The 21,002-nt window shown below is 46.9% G+C and overlaps 2 protein-coding genes across 5 annotated transcripts in view; one reads left to right on the top strand and one right to left on the bottom strand.

Annotated features, from left to right (window-relative positions):
* Window positions 1-6,380, bottom strand: part of SSH2 (slingshot protein phosphatase 2) — a 271,552-nt gene extending 265,172 nt beyond the window's left edge. Inside the window, exon 1 of one of the 4 annotated variants that reach the window (XM_056558978.1) lies at window positions 5,759-6,380. In XM_056558978.1, the coding sequence (XP_056414953.1) occupies window positions 5,759-5,821 (63 nt within the window). In that variant the 5' untranslated portion in view covers window positions 5,822-6,380. The remainder of the gene's footprint in view (window positions 1-5,758) is intronic. The other 3 variants (XM_056558982.1, XM_056558984.1, XM_056558986.1) reach the window with 3 other exon arrangements.
* EFCAB5 (EF-hand calcium binding domain 5) overlaps window positions 4,276-21,002 on the top strand; it is a 129,721-nt gene continuing 112,994 nt past the window's right edge. Inside the window, exon 1 of the mRNA XM_056558990.1 lies at window positions 4,276-4,320. The gene's annotated coding sequence lies outside the window, so the exon portion shown is untranslated. The remainder of the gene's footprint in view (window positions 4,321-21,002) is intronic.

A 21,002-nucleotide genomic window follows, 5' to 3' on the forward strand; every position in this document is an offset into this window, starting at 1 on the left:
GGGTATTCCAGGCAAAAACTTTTTTATATATCAACTGGCTCCGGAAAGTTAAACAGATTTGTAAATTACTGCTATTAAAAAAATCTTAATCCTTCCTATAGTTATTAGCTTCTGAAGTTTTCTGTCTAACTACTCAATGATGATGTCACGTCCCGGGAGCTGTGCATGATGGGAGAATATCCCCATAGGAACTGCACAGCTCCCGGGACGTGACATCATCATTGAGCAGTTAGACAGAAAACAACAACTCAACTTCAGAAGCTAATCACTATTGGAAGGATTAAGATTTTTTTAATAGAAGTCATTTACAAATCTGTTTAACTTTCCGGAGCCAGTTGATATATTAAAAAAAGTTTTGACCTGGAATACCCCTTTAAGGTGGCCACTCACCTGGTTATAGAAACAATGCGCATATCACCCCAATAGGGGTACCAATAGTCTTGTGGAAGTGAACTGCCAAGCCAAAAAGGAAAATGGGAAAGAAGGAGGGAACCTTCTCCCATAAGAACATGGAGAAAATAGCAGAAAAAAAATTAAATAAAATAAACTTTCTACGGGCGCTGTTCTTAGTTCCTGAAAATTCAAGCCAGATGCTAGAAGATGGTTGAAATGCTGTACAGCACTATGTTTATTGATAGATAAAACCAATGACGCGTTTCGGAGGTACAGTCCTCCTTCCTCTGACTGAATCTGAAGGAGGACTGTACCTCCAAAACGCATGATTGGTTTTATCTATCAATAAACATAGTGCTATACAGCATTTCATCTTCCAGCATCTGGCTTGAATTTTCTGGAACTAAGAACAGCGCCCGTAGAAGTTTTTTTTTCAGCAATTTTCTCCATTCTGTCAAAATAACGGACACGTGCCATCAGTTATCACCCCTTATAGTCAGTCATTTTATTTCCATGTGACTATCTGCTTGTAATGCTGTACTGAACATGCTCAGAACAAAAAAACATCCGTTTCCCATAGACTTCAATGTTACATTTTAAACGGATGTTTTCTCACCTTTAATTTTGCCGAAACAAAAATTAGTGCACGCACCGCCTTTCGTGCCGGCAAATATAAGGGAGATTAGTAAAAATGGACATACCTGCAAAAGGATGGTCAAAAAATAAATAAATCGATTTTTTGACGGCCGTTTTCAGGACTATTTGACGGAAGTAATGACGGAGGTTTTTACAGGATGATACCTGTAGGGTGAAAGGGGCTTTAAAGGGGATATCGACCATAGGTTAAATTCAATGAGTATTTCCTGCAGTGATCACTAATTTAGGATGGTGCGGGTGCTAACCAGAGGACTGGCAGTGCCAGATGAATCACTGTATGGGGAGTCATTCATTCCAAGGCAGAGAGAGAAACAAATCAAAGAGGATTTGTACACAATCACATATAATGCCCCCATCATGTGCCCCTCACATATAATTCCCCCATCATGCCCCCAGATAGATATGAGATATGACCCCCATCTGGTAGGGCTCCCCAGTGGATACATAGGCACCCATATAGATATGACCCCCCATCAGGTAGGGCTCCCCAGTAGGTACACAGGCCCCCAGATAGATACGACCCCCCCTCCATCTGGTAGGGCTCCCCAGTGGATACATAGGCACCCATATAGATATGACCACCATCAGGTAGGGCTCCCCAGTAGGTACACAGGCCCCCAGATAGATATGACCCCCCCCCCCCCCATCTGGTAGGGCTCCCCAGTGGATACATAGGCACCCATATAGATATGACCACCATCAGGTAGGGCTCCCCAGTAGGTACACAGGCCCCCAGATAGATATGACCTCCATCTGGTAGGGCTCCCAAATAGGTATAGAGGCCCCAGATAGATATGATCCCCATCACTGATGGGGGTAATATCTATCTGGGGCCTGTCTACCTACTGGGGAGCACTACCTGATGATCAAGTAGGGGTTCCCAATAGGTGTACAGGCCCCCAGATAGATATTACCCCCCGGCAGGTAGGGCTACTATTTAAACAATTATGCTCCCTAAGAAGATAGGTTAGCCCCTGGTGATAAGCAGGTCCTCCCTTATTAGGCAAGTAATTTGGCAAGTTAAGTTTCACAGCTACAGTACCTACGTCTCCCTGCTGCAGCCTAAAACGAGCCTTCTTTGCGGGGATGTGCTCGTTAGGTGACGTCAACAATCACGCACATCCCTCCAGGAAGGCTCATTATAAGCTGCAGCAGGGAGATATAGGTACAGTAGCAGTGTGTGCCGACGTTTGTGAAGTATTCCGGTAGTGCTGGGCGATATACCGGTTCATACCGAATTTTTTGTCCTCCACGATATGAATTTTTCCCATACCGCAATACCGGTTGGGCCCCTCCCCCTCGGGAATGAATGAATTATCAACCCAGCGCTGCGCTGTCTCCACATCAGGGAACTAATCATATGTGACCTCCGAGCGCTGTTCTGCTTCTCCCCCCCCCCCCCCCAATTAATTATCAGCCCAGCGCCGCACTGTCCCCATCGGGGAACTACTCACATGTCACCCGCAAGCGCTGCCCTTCTCGTCCTCCTGTTTGTTGCGGGCCGCTGGCACTGGAACTCTGTACTGTACGCTGTATCCCTATGCCCGGGCTGCATAAACAAAATCAACTTTAACTCCCCTTTGGTACCGGCCTCACCTGCTTCCTGGGGACGGGAACGTCGGAGAGCCGTCAGCCTATCACCAGCCGCAGGGATGTTCCACCTCTGCCGGTCATAGGTTGAGCGCACTGTAATGTAAGAAGCCGGCTTCTTACATTACAGTGCGCTCAACCTGTCACTGGCCGAGGCGGAACATCCCTGCGGCTGGTGATAGGCTGATGGCTCTCCGACGTTCCCATCCCCAGGAAGCAGGTGTGACCAGTAGCGGACCAACGGGGATTTAAAGTTTATTTTGTTTCTCTTTTGCAGCCCGGGCATAGGGATACAGCGTACAGTATATAGAGTGTCAGCGCCGGCGGCTCGCAACAAACAGGAGGACGAGGAGGGCAGCGCTTGGGGGTGATATGTGAGTAGTTCCCCTATGGGGACATCGCAGTGCTGGACTGATAGATAATTGGGGGGGAGAAGCAGAACAGCGCTCGCGGGTCACATGATTTGGGGGGGCGGGGGAGAAATACCGTTATATACCGTGGAACTGCCATAAGTTACAAAAATACTGTGATACACATTTTTGGTCATACCGCCCAGCTCTATCGTCCGGCATTTACCGCTACTTGCCCGAAGCAGGGCTAAATGCCTGAAGAAATCACCTGCCCGGGCCGCAAAATTTCGTTCCATGGGCCGGGAGTTTGAGACCCCTGATGTAAGAGTTTGCAATCACTGAAAAGTCGCACACAAAAAAAATATATATTATATATAAAAAAATGTATAATAATAATAATAATAATAATAATAATTATAAAAAAGACCTCCACAGCTTACAAGACGATTTACTAGGCCAAAGCCTTGCGGCCTAGGCCTATAGCATAGCGGATATACTAAGCCATTCCCCGCTACTCATCGCAAGATCACTGGACCTAATTACTCCCCTAAATCCAGCGGATCTCTGCAATACAACTCTAGAGAAGCTAAATTGGGCTTATCTGATCCCAACCGACTGTCAATCGCTGCTCAAGCTATATGTAAAGAGACTCTGTTATATGGACTGTTACTATTACTACATGCACAGAAATTCCTCAGTAAAAGTTCCTGCAAGTTTTCAGTTAACAGTGGTTGTGGACAATCCTTTATTTCTGCATCACCTATTGCTCTTGGGAAGGGTGGCAATAGGCCTATCAAGAAACCCAGCATTTAACCCTTACCCTGGCGTCACGAGTGACAAGGGTTAACAGCGCCCTTAACTATTCTGAACAGCAACACCCTAAACACCCTACATCCCCACAAGACAGTATCCTCTCATCCGCCACCACAGTAACTTGAGGGACCATTGTATATATTTATTTATTTTTGTTCAACAATGATAAAGAGGCTATTATTTTTTTTTATATTCAGGCATCCGAAGTAACAAGAAACAAGGTTACAAGGAAAAAAGGCAAGTGCAGTTACAAGCAAAAAAAAATTGTTTTATGACATAAAAACATTTTTTTGCAAGAAAAACAAAGCGAAACATAAAAAACATGCATGCACCAAGAAAGGCTATACATCTAATGTATACGCATTAAAAGCATGTGTTCAAAAGTAACACCCATTTGTTTGTTTTTAAAAAGGAGGAGATATTTCACATATACAAAATCCATGGAAAGTGCTGGCATTATACAATTCAAGACATGTATGCAAACGTCTTGAGAGAATCGCCACTGACTTGTATTAAGGTACATGTATATTATTGCATTATGCGACATCTCCCATGTGTATACATGGCTCCTTTCTATTCAGCCCCACAAGCAAGCGACAACTCCTAATGGGTACCACTGCCCGGCATTAGTGGTGGTCGGCCTTACAAATTGAAGCAATGGGGAAAACAACCACAGGGATGCGCGGGGGACGTCAGGGCAGCCCGGCGCGGGGGGACGTCAGGGCAGCCCGGCGCGGGGGGACGTCAGGGCAGCCCGGCGCGGGGGGGACGTCAGGGCAGCCCGGCGCGGGGGGACGTCAGGGCAGCCCGGCGCGGGGGGACGTCAGGGCAGCCCGGCGCGGGGGGACGTCAGGGCAGCCCGGCGCGGGGGGGACGTCAGGGCAGCCCGGCGCGGGGGGACGTCAGGGCAGCCGGCGCGGGGGACGTCAGGGCAGCCGGCGCGAGGCACGGGGGACGTCAGGGCAGCCGGCGCGAGGGACGTCAGGGCAGCCGGCGCGAGGCGCGGGGGACGTCAGGGCAGCCGGCGCGAGGGACGTCAGGGCAGCCGGCGCGGGGGACGTCAGGGCAGCCAGCGCGAGGCGCGGGGGACGTCAGGGCAGCCAGCGCGAGGCGCGGGGGACGTCAGGGCAGCCGGCGCGAGGGACGTCAGGGCAGCCAGCGCGAGGCGCGGGGGACGTCAGGGCAGCCGGCGCGGGGGACGTCAGGGCAGCCGGCGCGGGGGACGTCAGGGCAGCCGGCGCGGGGGACGTCAGGGCAGCCGGCGCGGGGGACGTCAGGGCAGCCGGCGCGGGGGACGTCAGGGCAGCCGGCGCGGGGGACGTCAGGGCAGCCGGCGCGGGGGACGTCAGGGCAGCCGGCGCGGGGGACGTCAGGGCAGCCGGCGCGGGGGACGTCAGGGCAGCCGGCGCGGGGGACGTCAGGGCAGCCGGCGCGGGGGACGTCAGGGCAGCCGGCGCGGGGGACGTCAGGGCAGCCGGCGCGGGGGACGTCAGGGCAGCCGGCGCGGGGGACGTCAGGGCCGCCGGCGCGGGGGACGTCAGGGCAGCCGGCGCGGGGGACGTCAGGGCAGCCGGCGCGGGGGACGTCAGGGCAGCCGGCGCGGGGGACGTCAGGGCAGCCGGCGCGGGGGACGTCAGGGCAGCCGGCGCGGGGGACGTCAGGGCAGCCGGCGCGGGGGACGTCAGGGCAGCCGGCGCGAGGCACAGGGGATTTCCACTGTGGATAGTGCTCACTAGCAGAGCATAACCCTGGAGGGGCACAATGGCAGAGCAGGCCTTGCAGATCAAGGAAGGAAGCAAGGGATGGTGAGGAGACAGCAGCAGTACCAGCAGCAGCAGCTGACGCGCATGCGCACTAAGACACCGGTGGACACTATAAGGCAGGAAGAGCTATCGGTACCAGACAATGGGAGAGAACACTGGACTCTCATCACTCTCATCATCCTCATCACTCACCGACACGCAGGGGCTGGAGGTCGTGCTGGGGGTGGGGGATCGCTGCACCGTAACCAGAGCCATCTAGTAGCCGAAGAAGAAACCCTGTAGCGGCGACCGGGCTGTCATTATTATCCCATGGAATGATGGAAGGAGACGGGTGATCCCGCCCGGGAGAAGGATCCTGGGAGCTCCAGCGCCCGAAATAAAACCCCTTTACACCCGCCGCCTATCCCCACACTGAGAGGAGAGGCAGCAGCAGCGCTGTGTGTATGTCCCCACCGCGCAGGCGCACACTGTCAGCCGTCACTTGGCCACACCCGTTTAACCACTTCTGCGCTGGAGCGCCTTGTATCTCTCCTTTATAATGGCCGGACACTATCACTATATCCTCTTTCTTATGTTAGAATGTCTCGCTGACGTCTGGGTTTCTGAAAAATATCATTTGTTCACCCAAAAAAGTGAGGACGAGGCTAAGCGGCCGGCAAGGAAAGGGTGCTTAACCCCTGTGCTGCCGCGGCTGTCCACATAGGTAGCTGATTAGTTCTGCCAAGCTGAATATGTCAGATCATTGTACAGCTCCCCATGGGAATAGAAGCGATAAGGAAGAATCATTTTTATAGATTGGAAATTTATGGCTGTAGGGAAGCACAGACAATGGCATACATCCATGTCAGTGAATGGAACCAATGATAGCTGGAGGATGAGTTTCCTGGGGAAATTAAAGGGGTATTCAAGGAAAAAAAAAAAAAATCTTATATCAACTGGCTCCAGAAAGTTAAACAGATTTGTAAATGACTTCTATTAAAAAAAATCTTAATCCTTTCAATAATTATCAGCTGCTGAATTTGAGTTGTTTTCTGTCTGGAAACAGTGCTCTCTGCTGACATATCTGCTTGTCTCGGGAACTGCACAGAGTAGAAGAGGTTTGATATCGGGATTTGCTTCTAAACTGGGCGGTTCCCGAGACACGTGTCATCAGAGAGCACTTAGATGGAAAAGAACAACTCAACTTCAGCAGCTCATAAGTACTGAAAGGATTAAGATTTTTTTAATAGAACTAATTTACAAATCTGTTTAAATTTCTGGAGCCAGTTGATATATAAAAAAAAGTTTTTTCCTGGAATACCCCTTTAATGGAAACCCTACTAAAGGATAAAATTGTGGAACATCTAAAATCACATGGTTTGCATGATGAGAAACAATACGTTTTTTTTTTTTTTTTTTCAAGAGATTATGTCAAACTAATTTTACAGAATTTTTGATTGGGTGACTAAAATAATAGATGGCAGTGGTGCAGTATACATTGCTTGTCTAGATTTTGGTAAGGGTTTTAGTAAGGGTTTTGTCCCACACAGAAGACTTGTCAATAAACTGCAGTCATTGAGCTTGGACTCCCATATTGTTGAATAGAGTAGGCAGTGGCTTAGGGACAGACAACAGAGGGTTGTAGTTAAAGTATATTCAGAGCAAGATCTTGTTAACAGTGGGGACCTCAGGGATCTGTACTGGGACCCATTATGTTTAACCCCTTAAGGACCAAGCCCAGTTTCACCTTAAGGACCAGAGCGTTTTTTGCACATCTGACCACTGTCACCTTAAGCATTAATAACTCTGGGATGCTTTTAATTTTCATTCTGATTCAGAGATTCTTATTTCCTGACATATTCTACTTTATGTTAGTCATAAATTTTTGTCGATATTTGCATCATTTCTTGGTGAAAAATTCCCAAATGTTATGAAAAAATTGAACATTTAGCATTTTTCTAACTTTGAAGCTCTCTGCTTGTAAGGAAAATAGACAAACCAAATAAATTATATATTGATTCACATATACAATATGTCTTCTTCATGTTGGCATCATAAAGTTGAGATGTTTTTACTTTTGGAAAACATCAGAGGGCTTCAAAGTTCAGCAGCAATTTTCCAATTTTTCACAAAATTTTCAAAATTGAAATGTTTCAGGGACCAGTTCAATTTTGAAGTGGATTTCAAGGGCCTTCATATTATAAATACCCCACAAATGACCGCATTATAAAAACTGCACCCCTCAAAGTATTCAAAATGACATTCAGCAAGTGTGTTAACCCTTTAGGTGTTTCACAGAAATAGCAGCAAAGTGAAGGAGAAAATTCAAAATCTTCATTTTTTACACTCACATGTTCTTGTAGACCCAGTTTTTGAATTTTTACAAGGGGTAATAAGAGAAAAAGCCCCCAAAAATTTGTAACTCAATTTTCTCTCGAGTAAGGAAATACCTCATATGTGTATGTCAAGTGTTCGGCGGGGCCCAGTAGAGGGCTCAAAAGTTAAGGAGCAACAATGGGATTTTTGAGAGTGAATTTGGCTGAAATGGTTTTTGGGGGGCATGTCGCATTTGTGAAGCACCTATGGTGCCAGAACAGCAGAAAACCCCCCACATGGCATACCATTTTGGAAACTACACCCCTCAAGGTACGTAACCAGTGAGCCTTAACACCCCACAGGTGTTTGACGACTTTTTGTTAAATTCGGATGCGTAAATGAAAAAACAAATTTTTTTCACTAAAGTGCAGTTTTTCCCCCACAAATGTACCACTTTTACAAAGGGTGATGGGAGAAAATGCCTCCCAAAATTTGTAACCCCATCTCTTCTGAGTATTGAAATACCCCATGTTAGGACAAAAAATGCTCTGTGGGCGAACTACAATGCTCAGAAGAGAAGGAGTCACATTTGGCTTTTGGAAAGCAAATTTAGCTGAAATGTTTTTTGGGGGCCATGTCACATTTAGGAAGCCCCTATGGTGCCAGAACAGCAAAAGAATAAAAAAAAAAAAATACATGGCATACTATTTTGGAAACTACACCCCTCAAGGAACGTAAGAATGGGTACAGTGAGCCTTAACACCTCACAGGTGTTTTTACGACTTTTTGTTAAAGTTGGATGTGTAAATTAAATTTTTTTTTTAAATGTCACTAAAATGCAGCTTTTTGCCCAAACTTTACATTTTTACAAGGGGTAATAGGAGAAAATGACCCCCAACATTTGTAACCCCATTACTTCTCAGAAGAGGAGGAGTGCCATTGAGCTTTTGGAGTGAGAATTTGTTTGGAATGGAAGTCAGGGGCCATGTGCGTTTACAAAGCCCCCTGTGGTACCAAAACTATGTACATTTGAGGCCTAAATTGGTGATTTGTACAGGGGTGGCTGATTTTACAGCGGTTCTGACATAAACGCAAAAAAACTAAATACCGACATGTGACCCCATTTTGGAAAGTACACCCCTCACAGAATTTAATAAGGGGTGCAGTGAGCATTTACACCCCACTGGCTTTTGTCAGATCTTTGAAAAGATGGGCTGTGCAAATGTAAAATTACATTTTTCATTTTCACGGACCAATGTTCCAAAAATCAGACAGCTGTGGGGCTTAAATGCTGACTGTACTCCTTATTACATTCTGTGAGGGATGTAGTTTCCAAAATGGGGTCACATGTGTTGGGGGGGGGGGTCCATTGTTCTGGCACTATGGGGGCTTTGTAAACACACGTGGCCTTCAATTCCGGACAAATTTTCTCTTCAGTGAAATTTTTTTTCTCTTCATAGTTACATAGTTAGTACGGTCGAAAAAAGACATATGTCCATCAAGTTCAACCAGAACTTGAATGGACATTCAGTGAATTTTTTTTTTTCATTTTCCCATCCAACTTTAATGAACATTCTTCAAACACCTGTGGGGTGTTAAGGCTCACTATACCCCTTGTTACATTGAGTGAGGGGTGTAGTTTCCAAAATGGGGTTACATGTAGGTATTAATTTTTTTTGCGTTTATGTCAGAACCGCTGTAAAATCAGCCACCCCTGTGCAAATCACCAATTTAGGCCTCAAATGTACATGGTGCGCTCTCACTCCTGAGCCTTGTTGTGCGCCCGCAGAGCATTTTACGCCCACATATGGGGTATTTCCGCACTCAGGAGAAATTGCATTACAAATTTTGGGGGTCTTTTTTTTCCTTTTACTGCTTGTGAAAATAAAAAGTATGGGGCAACACCAGCATGTTAGTGTAAACATTTCTATTTTTTTACACTAACAGGCTGGTGTAGCCCCCAACTTTTCCTTTTTATAAGGGGTAAAAGGAGAAAAAGCCCCCCAAAATTTGTAGTGCAATTTCTCCAGAGTACGGAAATACCCCATATGTGGCCATAAACTGTTTCCTTGAAATATGACAGGGCTCCGAAGTGAGAGAGCGCCATGTGCATTTGAGTACTAAATTTGGGATTGCATAGGGGTGGACATAGGGCTATTCTATGACAGTGATTCCCAAACAGGGTGCCTCCAGCTGTTGCTAAACTCCCAGCATGCCTGGACAGTCAGTGGCTGTCCGGAACTGCTGTCAGTTATTGTTTTGCAACAGCTGGATGCTCCGTTTTGGAAACAATGCCGTACGATATGTTTTTTATTGGGGGGGGGGGGGGGGCAGTGTAAGGGGTGTAAATGTAGTGTTTTACCCTTTATTATGTGTTAGTGTAGTGTAGTGTTTTTAGGAAACATTTGCCGCAGCTCAAACTTGAAGCAGGAAACTCACTGCAAACCTCCAGCTGTTTCAAAACTACAACTCCCAGCATATACTGACAGACCGTGCATGCTGGGAGTTGTACTTTTGCAACAACTGGAGGCACACTGGTTGGAAAACCTTCAGTTAGGTTCTATGAACTAACTCAGTATTTTCCAACCAGTGTGCCTCCAGCTGTTACAAAACTACAACTCCCAGCATGTACTGATTGCCAAAGGGCATGCTGGGAGATGTAGTTATGCAACAGCTGGAGGTACACAACTACAACTCCCAGCATGCCGAGACAGCTGTTTGCTGTTTGGGCATGCTGGGATTTGCAGTTTTGCAACATCTGTCGGGCTACAGTTTAGAGACCACTGCACAGTGATCTCCAAACTGTGGCCCTCCAGATGTTGCCAAACTACAAATCCCAGCATGCCCAGACAGCAAACTGCTACGTGTGCATGCTAGGGGTTGTAGTTTTGCAAGATCTAGAGGGCCACAGTTTAGAGACCACTGCACAGTGATCTCCAAACTGTAGCCCTCCAGCTGTTGCAAAACTACAAATCCCAGCATGCCCAAACAGCTGTCTGGGCATGCTAGGAGTTGTAGTTTTGCAACATCTGGAGGGTTCCAGTTTAGAGACCACTGTGTAGCGATATCCAAACTGTAGCCCTCCAGATGTTACTAGGCAATTCACCGGCTTCCATAGGATCCAGGGAGCCGCATCGCCGTCCTCTGCTGCCGCCGCTGATCGCCGCCCGCTGCCGCCGCCGATTGCAGCCCATTGCCGATGGTAAGTGGACCTTCAGCGCTGGTCACCGTCGGTTCCCCCGCTCTGTCCGGACTACAGTGGGTGGGCAAAGCGGGGGAACCAAACGCTAACCCCCTGCCCCCGATCTGCTATTGGTCATCTCTTCTGAACGACCAATAGCAGCGATAGGAGAGGTGGCACCCCTGCCACCTCACTCCTATCCCTTCAGGGGGATCGTGGGTGTCTTGGACAACCCCGCTCCCCCTTATTTTTCGGGTCTCCGGGTCACAGGAGACCCGTATGACCTGCAATAGCCGCAAATCATCGGTGTGAATTCACCGGCGATCGTCGGGGGGGGGGGGGGTGGATGTCATGCCCCCTCCCATAGACTTGCATAGCAGGGGTGGGGGGTGATGTCACACGGGGTGGAGTTGTGACGTCACGATTAGTGGTCGCCACCCTGCTGTTTGTGAGCTGGCACCACGGCGTGCAGCTCAAACAAGATTGCGGGGGTCCCCAGCGGCAATCCTTTGGATAGGGGATAAGATGTCTCAGGGCCGGAGTACCCCTTTAATTGCCCATTTTGCTGTATGCATACAGCAAATGTACCAATAGGCACCTCATCACTCAATAAAGGTCCCATGAGTGTCAAAAAAGGCTTCCCTTTTCCAGAAACAGCAGCACTCTTCTTGCCCATGCTTCTCCTTCAAGTAATGTAATGCCTTAGATTTTCTCTAGTTTCCCAGCTGGATAGTTCTTCTTCTGTCTGTAGTTGTTGCCTGTCTGATGTGCAATAATGTGTGGTCCATTTTAATGTCATTTCAGAAGTATTAGTGGTAATAATAAGGGATGGGAAGGTTCCTTTCATGAGGAAGAACATGTTGATGGTTCTGGAATAAGGTCATAATGACCAACTATATGATAGTGAACACATCTTACTATGTGAATACAGAGGTAGAGAAAAGGCCTGTGCAGGGAACAAGTGGTGCAGTTGTCCATGGAAACCAATCAGATCCTAACTTTCATTATTTTTAAATGCCGCTGAAATATAAAAGAAGCAATAAGAAGCAATATGATTGGTTACTATGGGAAACTGTTCCACTTTTTCTCTACACAGATTTTGACATCTCCCTATTTCTGCAGGAACATATGCCAGAAGCATATCCTATAAAGGGCCAGACATATGCCAAAAGACTGTCCTTTTGACATGTTTGGCCAATATTGTATTGTATATATTTGTATTAACAATTGGACTTTATCCCCCTTGTACACATCACACATTGTTTTACCTGAAGTGAAACATGTTAAATATATTACAACACTTACAATTGATATCATTTCTGGGGTCAAATTTGATTTAGTTTTTTTCGCCAACAAGGGATTTCTAAAAATGTAATTGTTTTTATAAGGACCTTAAAATCACCTGACTATCCAATGTGAACAGATGTTATTAGAGAGAAGGATGGAGCATGTTGGCAGCACCCCCCCCCCCCCCAATCATTATGTGCCCAACCGTTCATATGAATGGGGGGATTGGGAGAAATAGCTGGCATTTAGCTGATGGCTATATTCTGTGCATACCTCTCTATGAATACAGTTCTCTTCCTAATGCCAGCTCAGTAAAATAGACAAAAAGAAAAAGAGGCCGGTGCGCACCTCGTGCAGGTAAATGGAGTACAGTGAGGTATAGGGTAAGATAAAATGGGGCCAGCAAAATGGATCCTTACCTTAAGGCCCAGGGATTCGGTGAGTCAGTCTCAGGGGTTCGGCGGGGGAGGCATGTGGGTGTTTTTGCCTCGGCACATCCCTGTGTTCCAAAAGATGCTTTCGGAACACAGGGACACCTTTGTTAAGTCCCTGCAGCCCCGCGTTTACTTTAAAAATGTGGAGACCGCGGGGATCTAGTGCACGCAGGGACGTGGAGGAGCGGAGAAGAAGCAAGAAGGACGCACGCTGACAGTTGATAAGTGTTTACCAGTGGCACGTCAGCTTCGGTGTTCCGACCAGTGATCCTCCGGTCCTGCTATGGCCGGACCTAAGGAGCGCTGGTCGGAACACTGAAGTGGGGCCGTACACAGGCATACAGCCTCCAGCCATACAGTATGGCTGGAGGCTGTATGTCTGTGGGGGAACATACTGCACCTAATGTGGGGGGAACTATACTGCCAACGTAATGTGGGGGACTATACTGTTAGCCTAATGGGGGGAACATACTGCCAGCCTAATGTGGGGGAACATACTGCCAGCCTAATGTGTGGGACTATATTGCACCTAATGTGGGGGAACATACGGCCAGCCTAATGGTGCAGACTATATCGCACCTAATGTGGGGGACTATATGGCACCTAATGTGGGGGAACATACTGCCGGCCTAATGTGGGGGACTATATTGCACCTAATGTGGGGGGGACTATATTGCACCTAATGTGGGGGAACATACTGCCAGCCTAATGTGGGGGACTATATTGCACCTAATGTGGGGGGACTATACTGCCGGCCTAATGTTGGGGACTATATTGCACCTAATGTGGGGAACATACTGCCGGCCTAATGTGGGGGACTATATTGCACCTAATGTGGGGGAACATACTGCCAGGTTAATGTGGGGGACTATATTGCACCTAATGTGGCGGAACATACTGCCAGCCTAATGTGGGGGACTATATTGCACCTAATGTGGGGGAACTATACTGCCGGCCTAATGTGGGGGACTATATTGCACCTAATGTGGGGGAACATACTGCCAGCTTAATGTGGGGGACTATATTGCACCTAATGTGGGGAACATACTGCCAGCCTAATGTGGGGGACTGTATTGCACCTAATGTGGGGAGACTATACTGCACCTAATCTGGGGGAACATGCTGCCAGCCTAATGTGGCGGACTATATTGCACCTAATGTGGGGGAACATAGTGCCAGCCTAATGTGGGGGACTATATTGCACCTAATGCGGGGGAACATACTGCCAGCCTAATGGGGGGGAACTCTGTCTGCCTAATGTGAGGGAACACTGCCTGCCTAATGTGGGGGAACACTTCCTGCCTAATGTGGGGGAACACTGCCTGCCTAATGTGAGGGAACACTGCCTGCCTAATGGTGCAGACTATATTGCACCTAATGTGGGGGGAACATACTGCCAGCTTAATGTGGGGGACTATATTGCACCTAATGTGGGGGAACATACGGCCAGCCTAATGGTGTGGACTATATGACACCTAATGTGGGGGAACATACTGCCAGCCTAATGTGGGGGAATATATTGCACCTAATGTGGGGGGACTATACTGCCGGCCTAATGTTGGGGACTATATTGCACCTAATGTGGGGAACATACTGCCAGCCTAATGTGGGGGACTATATTGCACCTAATGTGGGGGAACATACTGCCAGGTTAATGTGGGGGACTATATTGCACATAATGTGGGGGAACATACTGCCAGCCTAATGTGGGGGACTATATTGCACCTAATGTGGGGGGACTATACTGCCGGCCTAATGTGGGGGACTATATTGCACCTAATGTGGGGGAACATACTGCCAGGTTAATGTGGGGGACTATATTGCACCGAATGTGGGGGAACATACTGCCAGCCTAATGTGGGGGACTATATTGCACCTAATGTGGGGGAACATACTGCCAGCCTAATGTGGGGGACTATATTGCACCTAATGTTGGGGAACATACTGCCAGCTTAATGTGGGGGACTATATTGCATCTAATGTGGGGAACATACTGCCAGCCTAATGTGGGGGACTGTATTGCACCTAATTTGGGGAGACTATACTTCACCTAATCTGGGGGAACATACTGCCAGCCTAATGTGGCGGACTATATTGCACCTAATGTGGGGGAACATACTGCCAGCCTAATGTGGGGGACTATATTGCACCTAATGTGGGGGAACATAGTGCCAGCCTAATGTGGGGGACTATATTGCACCTAATGTGGGGGAACATACTGCCAGGTTAATGTGGGGGACTATATTGCACATAATGTGGGGGAACATACTGCCAGCCTAATGTGGGGGACTATATTGCACCTAATGTGGGGGGACTATACTGCCGGCCTAATGTGGGGGACTATATTGCACCTAATGTGGGGAACATACTGCCAGGTTAATGTGGGGGACTATATTGCACCGAATGTGGGGGAACATACTGCCAGCCTAATGTGGGGGACTATATTGCACCTAATGTGGGGGAACATACTGCCAGCCTAATGTGGGGGACTATATTGCACCTAATGTTGGGGAACATACTGCCAGCTTAATGTGGGGGACTATATTGCATCTAATGTGGGGAACATACTGCCAGCCTAATGTGGGGGACTGTATTGCACCTAATGTGGGGAGACTATACTTCACCTAATCTGGGGGAACATACTGCCAGCCTAATGTGGCGGACTATATTGCACCTAATGTGGGGGAACATACTGCCAGCCTAATGTGGGGGACTATATTGCACCTAATGTGGGGGAACATAGTGCCAGCCTAATGTGGGGGACTATATTGCACCTAATGCGGGGGAACATACTGCCAGCCTAATGTGGGGGAACACTGCCTGCCTAATGGGGGGGAACTCTGTCTGCCTAATGTGGGGGAACACTGCCTGCCTAATGTGGGGAAACACTGCCTGCCTAATGTGGGGAAACACTGTCTGTCTAATGTGGGGAAACACTGCCTGCCTAATGTGGGGGAACTCTGTCTGTCTAATGTGGGGGAACTCTGTCTGCCTAATGTGGGGGAACACTGCCTGCCTAATGTGGGGGAACACTGTCTGCCTAATGGGGGGGAACTCTGTCTGCCTAATGTGGGGGAACACTGCCTGCCTAATGTGGGGAAACACTGCCTGCCTAATGTGAGGAAACACTGTCTGCCTAATGTGGGGAAACACTGCCTGCCTAATGTGGGGGAACTCTGTCTGTCTAATGTGGGGGAACTCTGTCTGCCTAATGTGGGGGAACACTGCTTGCCTAATGTGGGGGAACACTGCCTGCCTAATGTGGGGGAACACTGTCTGCCTAATGTGGGGGGAACACTGTCTGCCTAACGTGGGGGGAACACTGCCTGCCTAATGTGGGGGAACTCTGCCATTGTTGCGAAAAGGACATGAGAGTGGCACTTGCCAAGGTAAAGCCGCGCATTTCTGAACTGGTCTCTGAAAGACAACAGCAGAAGTCCCACTGATTTGCAGTAAATATTCATTATGTTTTTGTGTGAAAATCGTGTTTTCATGGTTTTGTTCTTTGCTCTTAATGGTTTTGTTCATTTTGTGCACCTATGTATAAATATATACTTAAATATATACCTCCTATGTTTTGAATTTGAAAAAAAATCATATTCTAGTTTTCCAATTAAGAGGGGTTCGGTGAATGCGCATATGAAACTGGTGGGGTTCAGTACCTCCATCAAGGTTAAGAACCACTGCCTTAAGGTGTTCTGCTAAAAGCATAACACCTACTATAGCATGTAGAATGGGTAGGTCACAGCGTCCGGGTTCTTCTGGAGTGTCAGATGGCAGATCCAGTGCATGAAGGAGAGAAGGAGTTGATCCGGTAGATCATCAAATGGCGGAACATCGGAAAGGAGCGCAGACCTCTTGATGGTAATATTTATTTTATTGGTAAAATTCGGTGCACCAAATTTTACCAATAAAAGAAATATTACCATCAAGAGGTCTGCGCTCCGTTCCGATGTTCCGCCATTTGATGATCTACCGGATCAACTCCTTCACTCCTTAATGCCAGCTCAGGAAATATTTCCACCAAGAAATGGAAGCGCATTTTATTACTTTTAATTATTTATGCCTTTTTCTTCTTTTCAGCTTTTCAAAACAATAGAAGTAGTTACACTTTTCAAAACATTTGGCTCACACCATTTTATTTATTAAAGGGGTGTTCGAGGAATAAAAAAAATAAAAAACAGGCCTTTTTTCTTTCAAAGAACTCTTGCTGTCTGTCTCCAGGTTGTGTGTGGTTCTGCAGCTTAGTTCCATTGAAGTGAATGGAGCCAAGTTGTAATACCACACTCAAAGTGGAGACAAGGAGGGCGCTGTCTTTGAAAGGAAAAATGCCTGATTCCTGGAGGGGTAATCCGCTGCACCCGATTTTCAGAATTTCCTTTTCTAATTGCTGGGTGCCCCCTCGTGATGTCATGACTTGCCCCCTCCCCCCCACCCATTCATGTCTATGGGAGGGGGGTGGCGGCACGTCACGGCCACCGCCGCCTGCACCTGGTGCTGCAGGATGCAGGATGCAGCGGAGTACCCCTTTAAATATATCCTAACTGTGATAGACTTGACTTTCTAATTCCACAAAGTTCATCAGGAAGATGCGACAGATCTTTATGGACATACTAATATTAATAAACCTGGGTGATTTAACACACACAGTCAGTATGTCAGTCTCACCAGTTCATGTCATTCCATAATGATATTTATTGTGTTATGTTGTATAAAGGTCAATCCGGCAGCGCAGTTCCTATTATCACCTGATGCACAGTTTCCACTCTCAATTAATTCCTCCCCTTGTTAAAGTGTAACAAAATAATGAGTCAATGTCATAAGGAAATTGGTGGGGTAATTTTTATGGTTTTATACGTTTAAAAAGAAAAAAAAACTATATTTGGACAGATCATGGCTGCTATGGCAGACAGCTCATTGAAGCTATAATAAATAACTGAGTATAGTTTCTTAAAGGAACACTAAACCTAATGGATAAAGCTTAAAAAGAATAATTTATCTGCAAGAAAATAAGATGCTAATATAATTTACAAATCTATATTGTATCTGTAATCTTCCTGATATAAAGCTAAAATCTCCCCAACCTGAAATGCCTGCATACACTAGGTGCGGATGGGTTATAGTGGCTATAGTATATCGTTGCTGCACTTTTTTGTGCACTTTTCTCTCTCCATTATATAAAGTAATGGAAGTTGCGGGCACATTAGAGGCCTAACTTCACTTCCAGAAATACTTTTTTTCTGAACTCTAATAACAATAAGATACTATATACTTTGATGCTGTGCATTAAAGGGGTGCTCCACTGCCCCAGCATCCAGAACATTTTCTTCCGAACGCTGGGTGCGGCTGTGGGGTTGTGACTTCATGGTCACGCCCCCCTGTGATGTCACACCACGCCCCCTCAATGCAAGTCTATGGGCCCGCCCCATAGACTTGCATTGAGGGGTCTGGCGTGACGTCACGACAAGCAGCCCGCACCCAGCATTCGGAACAAAATGTTCTGGACGCTGGGGCAGTGGAGTACCCCTTTAACCACTCAGATCCCCTTTCCCTGTGATGCCTCTATCTATTAATAACTCCCTGGATACTTGACAGCACTGTCCATAGATGTAATGATCACAACATCTTTGATCACTTGTAGTTCACAGTCAGAGCATTTTCTATGCTTAATTCTAGGTACTTCATTACAGTTCTGTTCAGTTTTGGCCAGTTCTGGTTTCAGCTGCAGTCTAAGGGGATCTCCTTATATACTGTGCTTAATGTACTCAATGCTCATGCCCCAGGAGATCTAGGAGAAAGTCTGATTGTAACATTCTTTTGAACTAACTCAACTGGGACTAGGCACTCACTCACTTGTTTAGGCACCCAGAGCTCATTCAGATACTGGTCAGCATTCACGTTCCCAACCAGTTACCCATCCAAGGTTAGGTGATGAACCACTTGTCCAAGCACCTAGGCCAAGTATTTATTGAAGCTAACACCCATGACTAAGTGGGCACTCACATATAAAGTGGGCCATTGTCAAACTTTAACTCTAGAGCTGGTGGGTTTTTAATACCAGGCCAACATGGCCCCTTACCAGAAACCCAGGGCCTGGTATTTCCCATTAGTCTAGAAACATAGGGCCTAATACTTACAAATTCAGAAACTCATTCACTAACTTATTCAGACTCCCAGAGAAAACGTGCTCATACACCTTATACTAAAGTTGTCCGAACCCGCTGTCATTGGCAGATGTGACCAACTGTCTATGGGGTATGGCAGCCTCCCGACTCTCCATGGACAGATTTTGTTACTTAAAGAGAAGAGTAGGGGGTGCTGGATTTTTGCTGAACAATCATGTATATGGGAAAGTCGAAAGAGATAACTTCTGACTGTACATTCAGTTATTGAAAATGTATGTCACTCACTTTGAGTACCCAGACTCTAATTGTTCTGTGTTGCCCCATTTAGGCCCCAACCACATCACAACTGAGTCACCAGTTTCAACACATGGCTCCTATTGTTTGACAGGTTAAATCAAGTGACAGGAAGCTGTAATGGTTTCCTGTCAAAAGTTATGACTTAACAATGCCGGGAACTATCAGCTGAAAGTAGCTTCATACTCTGAAGCAAGAAAAGGGATGAAAGGAAGATACAGTAGGAGTTGTTGCTGTCAAAGTTCTGCTTTTAGCAAATAGGATGCAAGACAGATAGGGGACCCTACAGTGTGCCCCCAGCTGTGCCTGCTCGTAGCTGCAACACTACGCTATGAGCAGATGCACAGTGTTTTGCGAGTCGCTGTGCACATGCGCAGTGTACTCACACACATTGCTGCTGCTCTTGGCTTAGCTCAGGGAGCAGGGGGAGCGATCATGATGTCTGTACACTGCGCATGGACACTGCGCATGCTCGTGGCGACACAGATTAATGTGTGTCTGCTTCTTGCAGCGCATTGCACTACGAGCAGGCAGGCACAGCTGGAGCCACACTTTAAGGTCCGACATCGGCGCATCCGCAGTGTAAAATACGTAACGGATCCGTTCCGTGTTACCCTACCCTTAAAGGGACTTTTCACTGAGAAAGAACTTACATACCCACCTGTTTTCTCTTACGGTATGTTCACATAGCAGAATTCTCTATAAAAATTCTGCAGTAAATTCCGCAGAAATTAACTGCCCATACCCTCCAATGGGATTCCGCTGTCCCATTCACGCGGCAAAAATTCTGCATTCTGCAAAAATATAAGTCTTGTATTATAATTTTGCTGAATTTTGCAAAGGAATCCTATTGATGTCAATGGATCATGAATTTCTGTGGAAAGTGAGGAATTGATGCAGAATTTATATATTATTGCCCACCTTTATAAGTGTATTGAGGAATCCTGGTGCAGAAATTCTGTGAAAAGTGCAGGAGAATTTTATTGAAATCAGTGGGACTCTGCTGCAGCAGAATGTCCGTGCAGAATATCGTGTACGGACATTCCGCACAAATTCCGCCATGTGAAAATATCCTACGGGCTCATTCTCGCGAGCAAATTTTGTTTTAAACTCGCAGAGGGAAGTTTGAAAGGGACGGGCTCTCTACAGCAGATTTTCTGCGGCGGAATCTCTGTTGTTGAAAATCTGTCACAGACTCCATTGACTTTGATTTTCCGCAGCGGAGATTACACTGCAGAAAATCTGCTGCGACAGCCCGCAGAGAGCCCATCCATTTCAAACTCGTAAGGGGAAACCTGCTGCGAGTTTGAAACTAAATCTGCTTCTCTGAACGCACCCTTAGCCTGCACTTTACTTTACTTCTTAGAACAGCAGACTGTGTTCCAGGTTCACTATTTTCGCTGTAAGCAGTCAGGAAGTTGTAACAACTGTCTACCATCTTGGAAGCCATGGGCAGCTATCTTGTCACTGAGTATTGCAAGTAATAAGACTTGTCTATGTATTCTGTGCGTGATACACCATTAAATACTCCCGTGTGCCTGCCTAGATTTGGATAAAGAAGGGAATGTACTCCTAATATAACAGTCCTGACGTACTCTATGAATTAGAATAGCAAATTCTTCTTCTCAATAGGGTGCTTAAAGAGTCGAGAACATTCTTTCTTTGGAGCACCCATCTTGTCTGCACTTCATACAGATGGGCCACACAATGTGTCTTGTTAAGGAACCAAAAGCAAACTTTCCTGTATATGGAATGTTAAAGATCTGTGCAGAGATGAAGCGGTGCTTTATCATTTAGCACAATCTCGTTTTTTATGGTAT

This window comes from Hyla sarda, chromosome 2 (genome assembly GCF_029499605.1).
Source record: "Hyla sarda isolate aHylSar1 chromosome 2, aHylSar1.hap1, whole genome shotgun sequence".
NCBI lineage: Eukaryota > Metazoa > Chordata > Amphibia > Anura > Hylidae > Hyla > Hyla sarda.